This window comes from Phragmites australis, chromosome 10 (assembly GCF_958298935.1).
Source record: "Phragmites australis chromosome 10, lpPhrAust1.1, whole genome shotgun sequence".
NCBI lineage: Eukaryota > Viridiplantae > Streptophyta > Magnoliopsida > Poales > Poaceae > Phragmites > Phragmites australis.
Genome location: NC_084930.1, coordinates 17,765,813 through 17,784,262, shown reverse-complemented (window position 1 = coordinate 17,784,262; position 18,450 = coordinate 17,765,813). Strand labels below are relative to the sequence as shown.

Sequence of the window (18,450 nt, the reverse complement as noted above, 5' to 3'; positions counted from 1 at the left end):
GACTCTGACCCGACAACTTAGACATGACCAGTCCAGAAAATGTTTTTCTAGATTTATAATATCTAACGTCTCCTGATTTGTTTAAACTTCTATTTAACGTCAGAGCCATGTAAGCATAATCTCAGCATTACTATCTCGCACATCAAGCAACGATTATCATTCTCACTCTACGTTGACGATGTCACAATTATTAAAAGAGTGAATTGCACAAAAGGTCTAGATATTGTACTATTTATAATAAAAAAATATAACTATTATATTTAATATCACCGAGCTACAAGTATTGTACTATTTATTATACAAAACTATATATATTGTATCATTTATAACACACAACTACAACTATTCATGTGTCCCATTAGTTTGATTGTAACACAAAACTACAACTATTAAAAATACTTCTAACTTGGTGATACTAGACATAATAGTTATAATTTTATATTACAAATAACATAATATATATAGTTTTACACAATTCACTCTTATTAAAATGACTTCGCCAGCCACCTCTACCTGCTCATGGCAACTATTCCCAATTGGACAACATAGATAACTAAATAAATAAAGCTGACACAAACTTTTAACTTTAACTCGATCTCCAAGTCAAGAAACATAAAAACCGAATTCCTTGAAAAGGAAACCCAAAAAGGTGAAGGAAAAAAGGAGAAATTATTAGCTAAATTGCCTCAATTACATCACTGCTATATAACAAAAAAGACTTTGCTTGACCAATTGTGGAAAATAATGGTAGCATGGTAACTAAGCGGTTGTAGCACTAGATCCGTTCTCAACTTCTCATACCAAGATAAACACTACATAGTAAATATTACAAAGGAAACATGAGCAAATTCCGACACCATAGCCTTCACAAAAGAATCATATTTGCTAACGGAGTATATCCACTAATTAACTTTGAATCATGAGTTGCAATATAAATGTTTGTACAATTGTCCCGCGGGATTACAGATTATTGCAGCACACTTAGATTGTTGTGCTGAGAGACCCATGTAGTTCTTCAAGCATTGTCTATTAGTGATGTCTAGAGGACTAAGGAATACAAAGTTAACGTATAAACTGTAATCAAAATTTGTTCCTCTGTAATCCAAGAGAATCACTCTGTGCTCTTGGTGGCCTTGTATGCATTCACTAATTGCATCTGTACATCCTGCGAGATAATATTGTGCTCCAGATACTCCATTGTAAATTCGCCTTTCCCCTGCAGGATATGCAAGAAAACAAATAAAAAACACATTTTTCTCCAGTATTCACAGACAGTACTCGTATGTAGGAGTTAGAAAGTTGAACTGAAGGATATAGTAGTGGCATCTGTTAGAAAACGGATGGGAACGGCAGAAACTCAAGCCCACAAGCTGTCGGACTGTTCAACACCTAAGAGCCTATCTGGATAGGAAATACATTGCAAAGCGCTATGAAAAGGAAATCAGTTCAGTTTCCTAAGGGATTGGAACAAATCCCCACCCATCCAAAGTTTGGATTCCAAACAAGCCCTCAACGTGATCCTGGAAGCAAAGCTCACACAGGCCAAAATATTTACTCAATACCAAAATAGTTAATAGCATAAGGAAACAACAAAGTGTTGTGGCCCTCGTTAGTTGGGTGCTCCGACATTTTTCATAAGATATGGTCTCTATTTGTCAAATGGAATGCTTACTATATGCTTCTGGAATTAGATGTCGGGTGGAATGATGAACATACTAATATTATGTCCAAACTCTTTGCTGAACAAGTGGAAACTGACGAAGTACCCATGTCAACAAGTACTAGAATTCTACTGCCATTAATCATTTCTCTTCTATTGAATAAAATCAGAAAAGTACTAATATTATCATGGTTAATGTATCATGCATGAATAGTGATGTGTTACTTCTGGAGACGCATGTTTTCTTTCAGTTTTTTTGTGCTATACGTTTTGTGGAATGTTGGGAGCAGGGGTTAACAAAACAAGATTTCAGAGTGGAGGCATGGTGGATAAACCAGAATTTAGGCCAAGACTACCCACCCATCTTCTGGGCTCCAGTTTGGCAGTTTCTCCCTAGAGTCAGCTTCTCCATAAAATTAGATTGTGTGGGAGTGCTCGAAGGGATTGAAGATGTAATAAGACATCCACATCGACCAAAAGAAATTACTACTGTGTATAAGAATGTGTGGGAGCACATTTTAGTCATGCTTCATCATCTAGGCACCTAAAAAGAAAATGTGGAACAATAAATTGTGGATTTATTAGTTCCTTTCTGCATTGTTTTAGTGCAATTGACAATTTTACAGATGCATATCTGACTTAGAGATCCCTCTGACTTAACCCAGGCTTGTTTTTTGTCCAGCATCCGCCACTGATAATAGTTAAGCGAACAGAAAATACTAATATTTTCTCAGCCAAAAGAAAAAAGAAGGATGAATGTACTACATGATGCATATGCACCGACCATCTTTTATAGTTCTTGCAACGGACTGAACAAGGAGGAATTTAATGCAAATTTGAACATGTATGCTAAATCACATGTAATAATCTCTTATTCTTTTTCACAATTTTTGGAGTAGAGCATTATGCATGTTCTCAAAAGCAGGTAGGTATCTACCCATGCAAGTAGCAAATCTTGTGAATCATAATATACTTGACAGCTGATTACACGTTGCTTCTACTAAGTACTTTAGACAGTGTGTCTGAGTGAGCGGTAGACAAAGTACAACTGAATAACAATATCAAAATTACTTTATCATCATATTTTAAGGAGACAAACATCGTAGATTATGAACAAAAAAATTAATACCTGTGTCACTGACCGAATCGCTGTTGCATATCCAAACATATGGTTTAGTGGAACCTGAAAGAGAGCAGGACAAGATGATAAGTGTACTAATAAATTGCAGAAGCAGTCTACATAGTACTTGTCCCAACATTATGAATTACAAAAGATATGTTCCCTGTCTCTAGTCAACCCACCTTGCACATACTGTAGCATTGACAAAGATCAAAGTGATACAAGTTCCAACGTTAAGCTTATGGTGCAAATGTAGCCAAAGATGTCAGCGTATATTAATACAACCCCCATGGTAACCACCTCTAGATCTTGGACCAATTACAAACCTCTATACCATTGTGTTAAGTGGTTGGTACTGCATTGTTGCTTCCTATTTTCTCAGTTGTTATCCCAGACACTCAACTGTACAGACTGTATAGAGCCGAAGTCAGCTCCTAGATTACTATTGTTGACCACCGGCTACCACTGGAATTTTACAAGCATAACAACTTTTTCACGTTACTCTGTAAAGTGTAAACAATTAGAATGTTGTGACAGGAAGTTTGACACAAAATAAATAAATCAAGGCTTCATTATTAAAAAGCTTAAGCTCCATCTGTGGACAGGAAATCTCTTCATATAAACAGACCAAGGATACAAATTTGCTAAGATGAAATTAACCATAGATATTTGCAAGAAAACCGGAAGAACATAAAAGGAAGTAAAAAGCACTAATATGTGAAAAGAAAAACATATGAAACCAGAAATCAGGAAGGTACCAGGCATTTTACATACATGACAAATTACAACCGTGTCGTCACCTTCTGTCTCATTTCCAACAATGATCCCTTTTCTCCTGTTTTTCACATGAATAAAATGAGAATTGATATAGCATAAATTGAAGGATGACCCTACAAAACTCAATCTGAGTACTTTGCCAAAATACCACTAAGGATGTCACTGACAAGTGGGTACAAGCCCTAACTTGTCATCATCACTGCCAATGGCATTCTAGCAAAGTATGATTTGTTTAGTGGTAAGGAAGCAATTACCCCTAAGTAAACTGCACAGAAATATCTGCATTTCTTGAAAGAAAGGAACACTAAGCATGAAATCAACTACTCATGTGCTAACCATAATTTACAGTAGAAGCATAGTTTGTTGGGATCAAACACTCACTTGTTCATGTCACCGGTTACTGTGCCCTGGAACTCTGTTGGAAATTTCAGTTCCACCTTCATCACTGGTTCTAATATTACAGGTTTAGCAGCAGTGTAACACTGAAAAAGGAAAACAGATATTGTAGACACTTAACATTCATGTCACACTAACGTCAGAGTTCACTAGACACAGCATAATTCATATCCAAAATAAGTGACTTGGCTCACCTGTCTAAAAGCATAGATAGCAGCTAGCTTAAAAGCAAGTTCACTGGAATCCACTTGATGTGAGGCCCCATCAGTCAGTACAATTCTAATATTTTCAACAGGATGCCCTATCAATGAACCCCTACAGTAAGTAGCATGGAAAAAAAAATTATCACTCTGCTAATAAAATAGAAAATAGATTAAAAAGTAAGACAGGGTCTCACGAATTGCAAGCTTCCTTAAAACCCTTCTCTATCGCTGGTATAAAATTTGAAGGAATTGCTTGTCCAATAATCATGTTGTCAAACTCGAATTTACCATCGGAACCTGGTGGAAGAGGCTCAATGTACCTGCATATTGTTGCTTGTCAATTTGTCATTACAATTCTAAGTGTCAACAAAATATGCTATGAATTTATTTGGACAAAAAAATCTCAGGAAGACATGATACAGAAACAGGTACCCGCTTGCGCTCTGAGCATATAAATTTTGCAAGATGTACTACATATTAACATCATAACCTCTACAAGAAAGGAGCAATTCTCCAATACTCTGACAATACCATTCATACAAAGTAAACTAAATAGGGAAAGAAAGATGTTATTATTACTAAGTTTACTTAGTGACTACTCACTCCAGTCACAAATAATAATGACTCGGTCTTCAAAACTTAGCTTTGACTACTATTTTCTATTGGAACATATTTATAATATCGTGCATTTTAAGACAAATCTACACATGATTTTTCATGTTTCAAATATGTATATTTTGAAAAATATTGATAGTCAAATTCCAACAGCTTGACCGGAAGCATGTTCAAAACATCATGTTTTCGTGAATGGAGGGAGTAGAACACAAGTGGCGTATTTTGTGTACTTCAGTTTTTTCAAGGTGTCTTAAGGGTCCAGGGCTCTGCCAGGTGCATTAGTTGGCCGGTTGAGAACCCAAGTCTCACTATGATGATGCTTGGTGGCCAAATGGAACAAACGAAGAACATCTAGGGTGACTTTCAAAATAACAGGTTGAGGGAAACAGAAAGAGCTGTCAGCAGAAGAAAAAGGGTGAAGAGCTTAGGGAGATCAAGACGGATTAAGTGTATGCAAAAACCTAGACAGACCGGCATTCCGCCACGCACCATCTCTTTGTACTCCCCCAGGATCACAGCTCCCACGTCTCTTTCATCTCTTCTTTCTTCTCTCTTCAGCCCTGTCTCTTGTTGGTTTCATCCTTGTCTCCTCTCTTCCCTATTCTCTGCTCTTTCCCCAGAAAAATGAGGCTGATGGGAAGAAAATGAAGAAAGGAGAATAATCGGATGTTGTGGATGCACCTAACAAGATAACTACTGCATAGAGGCATGCCAAAGCCTCAGAGGGTAAGGCATGAAGAGGATTAGGGTTTTTGTCAGAAAGCATTACAGTTTTGAAGATTGAAAGTGTTCTATCACAGCTACCACCATATATGTTAATCAGAAAATGTTACTATTTTGAAGCAAACAAACTGAAGACAGAAGCAAGTGACAAAAGCAGACAGTAATCTGAACTCACCCACAAACTCGTCCATATTGACCTTGACCACCAGATTGCTTTTTGTGCAAGTAATCAAATTCAGCACGCTGGGTGATAGTTTCCCTGAAGTTCACACGAGGTTTCCCAACCTTTGCATCCACCTGCAAAATTTTCAAAATTCCAGCATTCATTATAGGAATGAGAAGCACTTGGACAAAGTTGTAGACATGCAAGTATAACGACAGAAGCTCAATCAGGCTTGCAGGAATATGTATGAATTCTTGACATACAAGTATAACAACTGAAGCTCAATCAGGCCAGGAGTTGGTAAGAATTCTTAACATACAGTTTTCAGTAGCACAAGATCAACATATGTCAAGTTGAAAAAGGTAACTAGACGAACAATATGACACTCCTATTTGTGGCAAACAGCTACAGTTCGGATCCCAATAGCTATTAGGTGGGTTTGTTGTGAAGTTTCTAGGATTTGATCATGTTTTCTCTCAGCTTCCGAGCCTTAAAGGTCACCTTACAGCCAGCTGCACTCTCCTAAAAATAAAAGATATCTGAGCATGAAGGCTGTTTGGTTTCAGTAATCAACCCATCCTAAGGTGGGTTAGTTCATCATATGATCGTCCTATGGTTTTGTTGGATAACCTAATTCCTCAATGTCATAAACTTGTAGTCATGAGGATGGCTTGATGATCTCAAACGTCACCAACTCATCCCATTTAGAGCAAATTTTCAAAAATCCTATGGCTTGAAGAGGATAGCCTAATTCCTCATTTTTATAGACTTGAACTTATACTAATACAATAACATCCTTGGCAATGTAAGCAAACTATGTAGGAAAGCCCAGCGTTCTAGTTTATCTTGTTACTTCTTGAAGCATGCAAGGTAGCTGTTTGACTCCCATGCTTAATTGGGTATAAATGATCTTTCATGATTGCCAGCAGTAAAACAGATGTGTTGTTTTACTCTGTTTGATATGTGTACATCCTCAGGTTTAGTGAAATCAGGGTTAGCTTCCTCTTTAATGGGAAAAGCAAGGGTAAAATAGGCATGTGATGGACAATCACAAAATAGCTTATGTGGCAAAGAATAGATAGGTTTGACTGTCTGTCAAGAAAAAGGATATCCTCAACCATTCTAGTACTCTAGCTTCGGATAGCAAGTTTCGGACAAAGTTAGCAAACCCCCATCTATATGAAGCTTTTTTCACCAAAATAATCAAGGGACCAAAGTATGCCCTTGAACTAAATGTTTCCATACCTTGTACTCTCTCCTGATACGTTCAACATATATATCCAAATGCAGCTCACCCATCCCTGAAATAATTGTCTACAAGCAAATATCATGTTTTAAGAACTTCACAAAAATACAAATAGAGAATGACCTGGATCATATGACAAACCTGACCACTCTCTGGATCCAAACCCACACGGAAAGTAGGATCCTCCTTTTGGAATCGGTTCAGTGCTTTCGAAAACTGAAAAGCAAACATAAACAATTGTTAAGGACATCTAAGATATCAAAATTATATACAACAACTGGACTATTTAGATGTGACAATGTACTTGTCCTCCGGAATCTTTAGATATAGGGGAAACAGCCAAGGACATCACAGGTTCAGGGACATTCATTGAAGTCATAGTATATTTCACTGTCCCATCTGTAAATGTATCGCCTATTGATAAAAATAAAAAGTCAAATGCTGAACAGGCCAAGGAAAAGTATTATCCTATACATTGTTCATCAATTTACCTGATGCACAATCAACACCAAAGACAGCAACAATTTGGCCAGCATGTGCTTCTTGAATATCCTAAATTGAACAAAATCAATACATACAAATCCCTAAATTGATATGCGAAGAAAAGAAAATCATTGATCTTCTGATTGAAATCAAGGCTATTGAAGAGCTAACTTAAAAAAATCTGGTACAACTTACTTCCATCTCATTGGAGTGCATCCTTACCAAGCGAGGAACCTAGAAACATGTAACAACAATTACAACAGAGATTCAGATAAGGCAACCATGTTATGAGTATTTAATAGTAGTGCCCCATGCACCAACTAAAAGTTATGGAAAAACAAAAGATACTTGTACTGATCCAGAATTCAGGCATTCACTGTCTTCTGATATCACTGCTACTTTTAACAAATGCTATTTATCACAATCAGTGCTGTCACACAGTAATGACGCGCATTTTTAACGATGTCCTGCGGATTTTTTAGAGTTATACAAAACAGAGGAAGCACCAAAAGAACACACTACCAAAAGTTTGGCATTCTCCAAGATAAAAATGCAAATTGCTGTATTTTTATCTAAATTGCAAAATACAAACGGACAAATTATATTGAAATTTTAGATATATGAATGTTTACTTACTACATATTAAAAACTTACTACATATTAAAAATAAGTTGAAACATTCAAATTTGAATTCAATACGGAATGTTAGGAATATAGAATCCTTATCCCTTACGTATAGATTACTAGAGTCCTTATCATGTACTCCCTTATGCACTCTTTATACATTGCCCCCAAAGACTACTATTGAATACAAGGTCCTATTCCTAATATGGTATCAGAGCTAGGTTTTTCAGAGACACAACAACTCATTTGATCTAGATCTATTCTACCTGTCGGCTTCTCTTCCCTCCCTACCAGCTCTTCATCATCCCTCGATTCCATGTTGTCTAGGCCGTGGTGGTATCGGTCCCCCCAATCCGCCGCTGCTTTCCCACTCGCGCGGCTGGATGTCCGCCATAGTTATCATGGCGACGTATGTCAGCGCCACAATGACGATATGGTGGCGTGGCTGTGATTTGCTCCTCGCCACGGAGACGCCATACACTCCGGTGTTGTGGCCCTTTTCCGTATGGCGTGTATGGCGTCTCCGTGGCGCCAATAAGGTGTCTTTTGTCGTCCTTTTCCGTATGGCTAACACCATACTGGTTAAGTCGAGGGGATGAGTATCGCATCCTAAAATCCGTAATTGCGTAATCAAGCATAAATATGATTCTGAAGCATTATGTTTAGTTCTGCGTGATTTTGCTTTGTAACCATTAAGCAATTCGTTTAAAATCATTTGGATAAGAGAAAGAAAATTGAGAGAGAAAAGAATAGAAATCACATTAAAAATACCTCCTTTCTCTAACATGTGGGCCCACAAGTGGCCCCACCATCCCAACCACTCAAGTGGGCAACCTCACCTACCCTCTCTCTCTCCTCCCTCTCCCCACGCCTCCCACTCAGCAGCATAGCAGCTGCAACAGCCCCCTCACACTCCCCTCTCAAGCTCTCTCTCTCCCTTGGATTTCTCTCTCTAGGAGCAAGGTCAAGATATGCATGTGGTAACATTGCCTTCTCTAGCTCATGAGCTGCTTACCTATCCAATTCATTTTTGTTTTCGTAGGAGAATCGAATAGTTCTTAAAGTTCTTGAAGTAATTGAGCTTTATGGAGTAAAAAATAGAGTTTTGGACAAAGTTGAGCTATAGAGTCGTGTTGCTAGTTGATAAGTGAGTGCTAGTACCCTTGGACTATCCCTAACATGTTCCCTTTAGACTTGGAGAAGATCGCAACTCGAATCGACCAAAAATTCACTCGAGAGCAGCTTTTCTGGGCTAACCCGGATACTCCGGACTCACCCGGATACTCCGGGTTCAGCAAAAATCGTCCGTCGAATTATGTTAGAAATTTGTTAGGGTTTAGGATGCAAGATGGGTTTAGATTCCTTTGAATAGGGCATATACGCGGTTGTGTAGCATAGATTTGTAAAGTGAGTCGAATCGACCAAGGGAAAAGTTGTGGAAGAACATAAGTCTGCCTCACCCGGATAATCCGGGTAAACCCGGAGACTCGGGGTAATTGCGTTTACGATTAATCGAGAGCCTCTCCCAGAGCCTCACTCGGAGTGTTTGGCACAACCCGGATAGTCCAGACCAGCCCGGAGGTTCCGGGTTAAGTTAGAATAGTGGCTAACCGAGCACCTTCACCGGAGAATGACCCGAAGGCTCCGAAACCCGGATATTCCGGATTCACCCGGATACTCCGGGTCAGACAAGCAAAAAGGCAGTAACCAAACGCCTCTTCCGAAGGTTTACCTGGAGGGTTCGGACCCGGATACTCCGAACTAACCCAGATACTCCGGATGGCTGTTATTTTTCAGATTTTGTTTAGATCATTTAGTATTGCATTGATTCGAATGTCTTATACCTCTAGCATGTTGTTAAGCATTGTGGCATACCTTGTTGCATCCATTTGCCAATATCTAGACAATAATGTGTACTCGCCACGTGTATGGCGCCAACATGTCACGCGCCATGGTGATGTAAAGTTGTGAAGGCCGCGACTCGCCACGCCACTGTAACAACCATGATGCCCACGCTCGACGCCCCCCTCGCTCAATCGCTTGCATCGCTTGGGCGCCCGCCCCCGCACGCGCTTTGTTCCGCCCAGCCTCCCGCACGCGTTCTGTTCCGCCCAGCCTCCCATGTCGCGCCCTGTCCTACCCGCCTCAGCAGGTTGGCAGCCTCCTTCGAGCCAACGACTTCCTCCACGCCGGTGGTCTCCTTTGAGTCGACAGCTTCCTCCACGCCAACGGCTCCTTCGAGCTGACAGCATCCACCCACCCCTTACCTGATCTCAGATCCGGCGCATCTCTGGTCCGCCCAGCCCGACGAGCTTTGTCCCCGAGCGCTTCTGCTCTGGACCGGCCGAGCCCTCCCCCCACTCCGTTGAGCCCTCTGCTCAGGTGCTCAGAACCAGTCGCTGACCCTTATGTTCGGGTGCTCAGGATGGCTAGTTCTTCACCTCGCGACGGTCCACGGGGAACATGTCGGCGATGGGCCACTAGGAGACAATCCGTCGTCGGCTTTGCTTCTTCGGTGCCTCCCAGGTCGGCAACCCCGCCCCCAATCCGGCGCCTCACAGTCTGACAGCCCTACCCTGCCCGCCGGGTTGCGCGGCTCTTCCTCAACGCCGTCGGCTTGACTCCGCCGCTACCGCTACCTCTCATGGGTCGATTGTGCTGCTCAAGAATCTGCTAGGCTTGTGCTTTGATGTTACAGGCCTGCACCACTGCTACTACTTGGGGCTACGTGGGCTACTGTGTTGGGCCATGTTTATCATAGGCTTATGGTGTTGGGCTACTACTGAGGTGGTTCGGCTAATTCTTGATGATGTTTGGGGTCTCTCTTGTGTTGTTGCTTATTGGCTGCAACCTTCTTAGTCTCGTATTGGTTGTGCCATTTGCTAGTGATTGTTGTTTAGGTATTACCCTTGTTGCTTCCACCTTCGTTGCTAGTATCCTACTATTGCTTGTGCTAGTGTCTTAGTCTTGTATTAGTCTTTGCAATTCCACTGCATCCATATCCAAGTCTTAGTATCTTTTTAAGTTCATCTATGTCGTGCGAGTCCTCATATTCCTTCGTTCATTAGTCGTTTTTCTTTTGTGTTTAGCCAAATATACGTCTTTGTTTGGTTAATCCTTCCCCATCTTTGTTTGGCTAATACTTCCCTCTTGATGCAACCATGCCATCTAGGTCTTTTTGTAGCTTTTGAGGCAACTTCATTTGTCGTATTGCTACTTTTCGTCTAGGGCATTCTTTTGTCGTCTTGGTATTTCCGTAGCTTTAGTGACAATTTACATCTGTTGTCTTACTACTCATTGTTACTTTGTTGTGATACTTGATCGAGGGCACTCTTTATTGTCATCATCACGAATCTACTATTGTGCTCCGCTATGCACTTCTTCGACTTGATTCGACAGGATTACAAGACTTCACTCTACGACGGCTTTGAAGAGACAATTTTTTGATGTATTAATCTAAGTTTGTTACTTAGTGTCATCTCTTTCAAATGCAACACTATTGCATACGCCTTGCATTTGAGGAGGTGTTAGAAATATAGTCCTTATCCCTTACATATAAGTTACTAGATTCCTTATCTTGTACTCCCTCATGTACTCTTTATATATTACCCCCAAAGGTAATTGAATAAAAATTGTTATTCCTAACACGGAACTCTTTTAAAAATAGGTTCCATACATCGGTACAGAATTTTTAAATTAAAAAATGGTGAAATGAGCGTAATATTTATCGAGAATATTTAACTGCCAAGTTTAAATAATAACAAATGAAAAATTAAAGATAAACAAACCCAAACTTCAAATGTCACATAAAGTAAAAAATAATAATAAACTAAGCAGATACGTAATCTTCAAATTTACAAACTAACATTTAGATGGTACTCTACGTTTCAGTTCTAAATGCTCTAACTAACTACTTTTATAATGTCCCAATTGAAAACATAGGCTGCAACAAATGGTTTCCTAATCAAATTCAAATTGAAAATGACAAGTGAAGAACCATTCTGCAATTGTATAAAAGTAACCTATTTTGGTTCCCTAACAAGAAACATACTAGCAATACATTAAATTGTTACTAAAAATTCAAAAAAAAAAGTCGTAAAATGGCTGCCATTTCCACTATCCTATAGCGGTCATTCCTGTAGCATCTATTTGTCTATGCTGTAAGATCTCGAAGGCTTCACAGTCCACAATTTGAAATACTGACTTCTTTCTAATTTTCTATACAGTAAGCCCTTCCATTTTCCTTAGAGCATATTCAACCATTAATCTTTTATGGTCCCTCAAAATTTAAAAAAAAAAATGTTATCTTCTACTGTTAAATATCTCTGTTCAAAGAACAATCAGCAGCAATGGCTCAACTGCCTTGCTGGGACTTAGAAGTTGGAATTAATTCTCACTTTGATTTTCTTCCCTGTATTAACATTGTGTATGAAGTCACCCTTCCGTATCACACCATCATAGATTCTAGAAAGAGAAACAATAAGAGGAAGAAGTGATTAGTTCGAATAAAATATCATAGTACAGCTGTATTCCACTACAGAGTGATAAATCAGCAAGACAATGCAACAGATCAGTAAGTGGAAGAGCAAGAATCACCTTAGATACGTCAGCTGACCAAAACGACCTTCCTCAAGCTTAAACGCTAATGCCACAAGTGGCTCAGCTGGAGTTCCAGCCAATAACACCTAACATCAAGCCAAAAAGAGTAGCTCAAACAATAATAGTAACCATAAATCTAACAAAGTTTGTTACTAAATGTAAGGGAGGGCTATGGTGAAAATGCTCGACACTGAAATAAAAACTTTTCAACCTTTCTCCAATCTCCACTTTACATACTTTACCATCTCAACTCACTACCACTTACAGGATGTGTGGTACAAGATGGGAAGTGTTGTAAAGTGCAAATAAAAGGTTTGAACAACAGTTATAATATTAAATGTATTGTTGAGATCTGGTACCTTCACTTCCGATTTGTTTTGATCAAGGGCATAGTTTTCAACTTCCATTGGGCATGGTAGATAGTCAAGCACACCATCAAGAAGCAGTTGAACACCCTATAAAACCAATTGAAAGGGTCAAAGAGTGTAAGCTCTAAAACATCCAGCAATCATCTTATGAAACATTTCACTGTTAGCATTAACAGTATAGCTGCCATATTTAAGCTGCTTGTACAGAAGTTCTCATCCAAGAGCAGTCACAAGAACCGCAAAGTTGGACAATCAGCCAATACCCACTTTTAGAGGTGATCATTCTTGAATTAAACAGTCCAAATGCATCAATGTCTGTAGGCAAATTGACTATACCCTACAACGTTGGTGCTGAAAGCAGCAAAAAAGTGCAAAGCAAATGTTCAATCCAATACTATTACTATATCTACTCTTCTTGTCCACTTGTTTTGAGTCATTCTTGAATAACCACGATGAATTGCTTGTACAATAGCGATGCTAAAACTATAGAACTCCAGCATACAAATATGGACTTGTAACAAAAATCTGCACCAAAATTGCACAATGGACTATTCAAATGTCTTAGCTCCTAAATATCAGTCTCCTTTCATGTTCGTCATTTGTATAATTGTAGTGTCGTGCTTGATTGAGGGGCTAAACATGGTCCCAAGATGGCAGATGACACAAGAAATGAATTGGCACAAACAAATTTACAGTAGTGCAACACTTGGAAGTTAGAATAACAGGATTGCTTGCATATGGTTGTTTAGGACAATGTATGTATCTTCTACTAACACTAAGAGAGAAATTACAGGCATGCATTCTCAAAATATTAGAGCGGATTGTCTACCTGTATTTGCAGCATTAGCAAAATAGGTATATATGTTTAAATTTAGGCTGTGTTCCATTTGGGGTTTGAATAAACTGACCTTAACTAGGTAGGTTAGCATACCCTCAATTTTGTGTTTGATAACTAATCTAGTAAGCCTTAACATACTGTTCACCTACATTAGTGGGTTAAAAAATTGTCAGAATGAAACACAAATATCGTAGTATGCAATTTGAAGGTGAAGATGGGCTACATGAATTTCCACACAACAAAATCTTCAAATCGATTTGCTTTAAACCAAACAAATAAGCCAATATCTATTTGACAGAAAAGCAGTACGGTACGTCTCAATCACTGCTGTTAGTTTTAGAACTCACATTTCAGCTATCCACTGAGCGCTTAGTAATGTTAAATTCTAAAGCATGACTATTATGTTTAAAGCCTTTTTGCCATAATCAAAGGTAGTATGGATCTTTCAGAAACACTGGCAAAAGGATTAAAAATTAACAGAAAAATGCAGGAATGGACAGAAAATTGCAGCCATGAACCTTATTTTTGAATGCACTTCCCATGTATACTGGTATAAACTTCTGTGCCACTGTTGCTCTTCGAATAGCTGCCTGGTCAAGAATATATGGCATCACGTGGCATGAAAATCATTTAGGAGTGACTAACAACAAACAGGTCATCAATTTATCAATATCGTGCACAATATCGTGCATTACCTGAAATCTAATAGAGGAAAGATGCAATCGAATGTATAATGTGACTATAAAGTTATATGTCAATAAATATACAAGATTTCCTGTTATAAGATTCAAATACCGATAAGAAAAGCATCGTCTACCTAGTTTGAACATGCAGATCCTATAACGAATTTCTAATTGAGTCACTTGCAGCACTTTTTTCTTTCAGCTCATACAAATGTAAAAAATATGCCGTAGAATATGATCTAAGACTTCAAAATGTATATTCATATTATTAGGGTAAACACCCGCCGAAAGGATAGCTGGACGACGTCAGCTTCTAAGGGAGGGATTGGACTATAGATTGGGGACACTTAAAGCATTGGAGGAGACATAGGAGAAAGGGACGGTCTCTTGCCTAATTCCTTAATCACAACAGGCGCCATGTATATATATATATATAGCCGGCCAGCTGGCCAGCAGAGTCCTAATTCAAGTCCAACTCTAACTTATCTCTAACTCTTATCTAATTTAATCTAACATACCTCTAATCTTATCTCTACTAATTTGATTTAAACTAACAGATTACTAACTAACCCTATCGCTAACCAATCTAATCTCGTGCTACAGTAATTCCAGCACCAAACAATTCCTTGCAAGACAGCTCATCCTCGAGCTGTGGTGGCGGCCCATGGTTGTAGCCCCTAAAATCCTGATGTTGATGAATGGTTGTAGCGTCGACATCACTTCACGTGAGAGCACCAAGTTCCCTTGTTTGGAGCAGCAGCAACCACGCTGTGGTAGACGTCGATGATGATCACCGGTGGCTACATGGTTGCAGCACTGGAGGCGTTGTTGCCGCCACTCGGGCACAATGTCGAACACATGGCAGGTGGCTCGGTGTCAACGATGGTGTCCACTCTCGACGCAGCCACATCAGTGGCATCGCTCGCGGTGGTGTCGCTCGCGGTGGTGATGGTGGAGTACGTCCGCAGTGCAGTTGTCGTGTCGCCAAGGCCTCCATGGATGCCGAGGTCTCCGCCGGTGAAGGAGCCGCTACACTGGATGATATGTTGATTTGCAACGTGGCCAGCTGACTCGCAGTATCTAGCGAACGCTTGTTGATGGTAGCCACCTGTTGTGCTAATTCACCGAGTTGCTTATGCATGTTGGCCACCAGCTTGGTTAAAAGTTCGATGGTGAGAGCTCACCGGAATTGGAACCATGCAAGGTTGTTGTCGGTGAAGGTGCTGGTGTTGGTTGCATGTGTTGGATGTCCAACCGGTAACCACCGTCGTAGATGCAATGACCATGGAGTGCGCCATGAGCTTGACCTGCGTCATGTGCTAATTGGAACCGACAAGTGCCTCCACATATGTTGCCACCACGAACAACTGCACCTACTTAGCGCCATATGAATTGAAGACTTGGTGAAGCATCTCCTCGATCACTGGGTATAGAAAGTAGCTCATCGTTATGCGAAAAACACCAGATTCGGAACCTGACATCTCTAGTACCAAATGTTAGGGTAAACACCTGCCGGGAGGATAGCCGGGTGACGTCAGCTGTTAGGGGAGGGATTGGACTATAGACTAAGGAGACTTAGAACATTAGGGCAGATATAGGAGAAGAGGATTAGGAACTAGATTGATTTCTCTTGCCTGATTCCTTAATCACAACTGGCGTCGTGTATATATAGCCAGCTAGCTGGCCTACAGAGTCCTAATTTAAATCCAACTCTAACTTATCTCTAACTCTTATCTGATTTAAACTAACAAATCTCTAATCTTATCTCTAACAATCTGATTTAAACTAACAAACCAATCTAACTAACCCTATCACTAACCAATCTAATCTTGTGCTACAGTACCACACATGAACGAGGCCTATTTTTCCTTCAGCATATGCAAATGTGTAAAACTATTTGCCATAGCACATGATCAAAGACTTCAAAATGCATGGATTTATATTCCCAATAACAAGGACTACGGACATCACATCCATTCAATAACCATTGTACTTGCAGGAACATGAAAACTCGCTATTCACTCAATTTCAGGTCAATAAGAAGATTATGTAGGAGAGATGACCGAGTGGTTCAAGGCTGTTCGAAAATACAATTTATGCATATTTTAGCACGATCAGTGTAAACATTAGTATAATCATTTCCCATTGGGTTTTGATAAAGGTACAATCACAGGCAGAGTTTGATCATAAACTTATATGTCAATAAATTTGAAATAGAATATTGTGTCACAAATTACAGGTCTTGTGATAATGTTCAAAACCAGTGTTGAAAAAATCAGCCAATCAACCGATTAATCGGCCGAGTAATCACTGATCGGCAAGGCAGCGAGTAGATTAGGGTGGAATCGGCTCAAAAATCGGCTTGCCGAATAATCGGGATGTCAGACCAATTAATACCTTGACCACCGATTAATCTCCTCCCTCAAAACGACTCATCACAGCCTCAGTAGCGCCAGCGTCTCGCGCCGCCGCCCCTTGCGCCCGCTCCTCGCTCCATCACCCCTCCTGAAGCCCAAGTAGCCGGCCGCTCGAGCACCCACCCCTCACGCCGCTGAGGGAGAGAAGGGAGAAGAGAGGAAGAGCGGGAGGACGAAGCACGAGATAACCACTGCCGCTGTTCATCACCACCGCTCGCCGATCAACTATGTGAGCGAGGGGGAGGAAAAGAAGATGCTGCTGAGGATCCGTAGAGTTGGGCCATGGGGGATGCTCTACTGCTGTAGTGAGGAGGGAGGAAGAAGAGAGACGGCTGGTGGAGGTGCCTTGTTGCTTGCTGCTTGTGGAGAGAGAGAGAGAGAAAAGAGGCGACTGGTGGAAGTGCCTTTGCTGCTCGTGGAGAGGATGAGGGTACCATTCTAGGGTAGGTGGAGTGGGCTAGTGGGCCTGGAGTAGATAAGGTAAGGGGTAGGTGGGCTGGCCAGTCTAATCCCTTCTCCTTTTTCATTTCTTCCTTCTCTTTTCTTTTTTCTTTTTTTTTCCCTCCTCTCCTTTCTCCTCTCCTTGCTACTTCTTACATAAGTACTTTACACCAATCGATTAATGATCGACCAATTAATTCAATTAATCTCTGATTAACCGATTAAACCCTACTCCCTAGCCAGCCGACCAACTACTAATCACCGATTTTTTGAACAATGTTCAAAACCAGTTAGGCTACGTCATGCTCATGATTAGTGGAAACATTTAAAGAATTGTCTTCCATACATACTTATCACTCGTTACAGGCTCTATTAACCAATTAGAAAACATAACCACTATCTAACCACCACAATGCTTTTAACATGGCTAGTTCAAGTTGCTTAGCAGCTAGATAGCTAGACCAGCTTCAGAATATGTACCAATAAGGTGGACTCATTTTTCAAATGAATTAACCTCTTATATGTATTCAATATGAACAATTCCTATATCTTGGTTCTCCTAACTTCTTTTTGGTCGTAAGATTGGAAAACACTTTGATTTTACGTCTCCAATCATGACCCGATTGGCTTTCCATTAATGTATAGAGGTCTTTTTCCCGTCCAAAATCCTTCTTGGACATAAGATCACCTAGAATCCGACCACACAACCTATTTCGCCAACAGGATTGGCATGTTGAGGCAATTTGGCCTAACCGGGTAGCATGTGGCTAGAGACTTCATTTGTAAGAGATTAAGTCCCTTGAAGACGCGAACACACCTGGCTTGGGAATATAGTGGGAATGAGGATGCTTCCAGGGTGCAGCCAGATGTAATGCTTAATTGACATTTTGCCCTTTTCGTTTCGCTATGAATTTAGAGTTTTATCGAGTAAGCTTTTCTTCTCTTTTTCAGCTATGCCTCCTCAGCATATCACTGCCCAATTGAACAAGCTTTTTTATTCCGACGCACCAGTGTGATATTCTGCCTTACTCCCTTGAGAATCCTCGACCAGATGTAAGGGTAGTAGTTGAAAAGTAGGACCAGTTATCGTCCAT

At 40.2% G+C, this 18,450-nt stretch overlaps 1 protein-coding gene across 4 annotated transcripts in view; it reads right to left on the bottom strand.

Annotated features, from left to right (window-relative positions):
- Positions 1-864: 864 nt before the first annotated feature.
- The window catches only part of LOC133883747 (elongation factor G, mitochondrial), a 34,232-nt gene continuing 16,646 nt past the window's right edge, over positions 865-18,450 (bottom strand). For 2 of the 4 annotated variants that reach the window (XM_062323167.1, XM_062323170.1), the window contains exons 5-20: positions 14,334-14,405; positions 12,969-13,064; positions 12,607-12,695; positions 12,408-12,474; positions 7,582-7,620; positions 7,395-7,455; positions 7,208-7,317; positions 7,045-7,119; positions 6,903-6,971; positions 5,670-5,791; positions 4,351-4,476; positions 4,148-4,268; positions 3,939-4,039; positions 3,539-3,615; positions 2,790-2,843; positions 865-1,216 (exon numbers count right to left, since the gene is read on the bottom strand). In XM_062323167.1, coding sequence (XP_062179151.1) covers positions 918-1,216; positions 2,790-2,843; positions 3,539-3,615; positions 3,939-4,039; positions 4,148-4,268; positions 4,351-4,476; positions 5,670-5,791; positions 6,903-6,971; positions 7,045-7,119; positions 7,208-7,317; positions 7,395-7,455; positions 7,582-7,620; positions 12,408-12,474; positions 12,607-12,695; positions 12,969-13,064; positions 14,334-14,405 — 1,578 coding nt within the window. In that variant the 3' untranslated portion in view covers positions 865-917. The remainder of the gene's footprint in view (positions 1,217-2,789; positions 2,844-3,538; positions 3,616-3,938; positions 4,040-4,147; positions 4,269-4,350; positions 4,477-5,669; positions 5,792-6,902; positions 6,972-7,044; positions 7,120-7,207; positions 7,318-7,394; positions 7,456-7,581; positions 7,621-12,407; positions 12,475-12,606; positions 12,696-12,968; positions 13,065-14,333; positions 14,406-18,450) is intronic. The other 2 variants (XM_062323169.1, XM_062323168.1) reach the window with 2 other exon arrangements.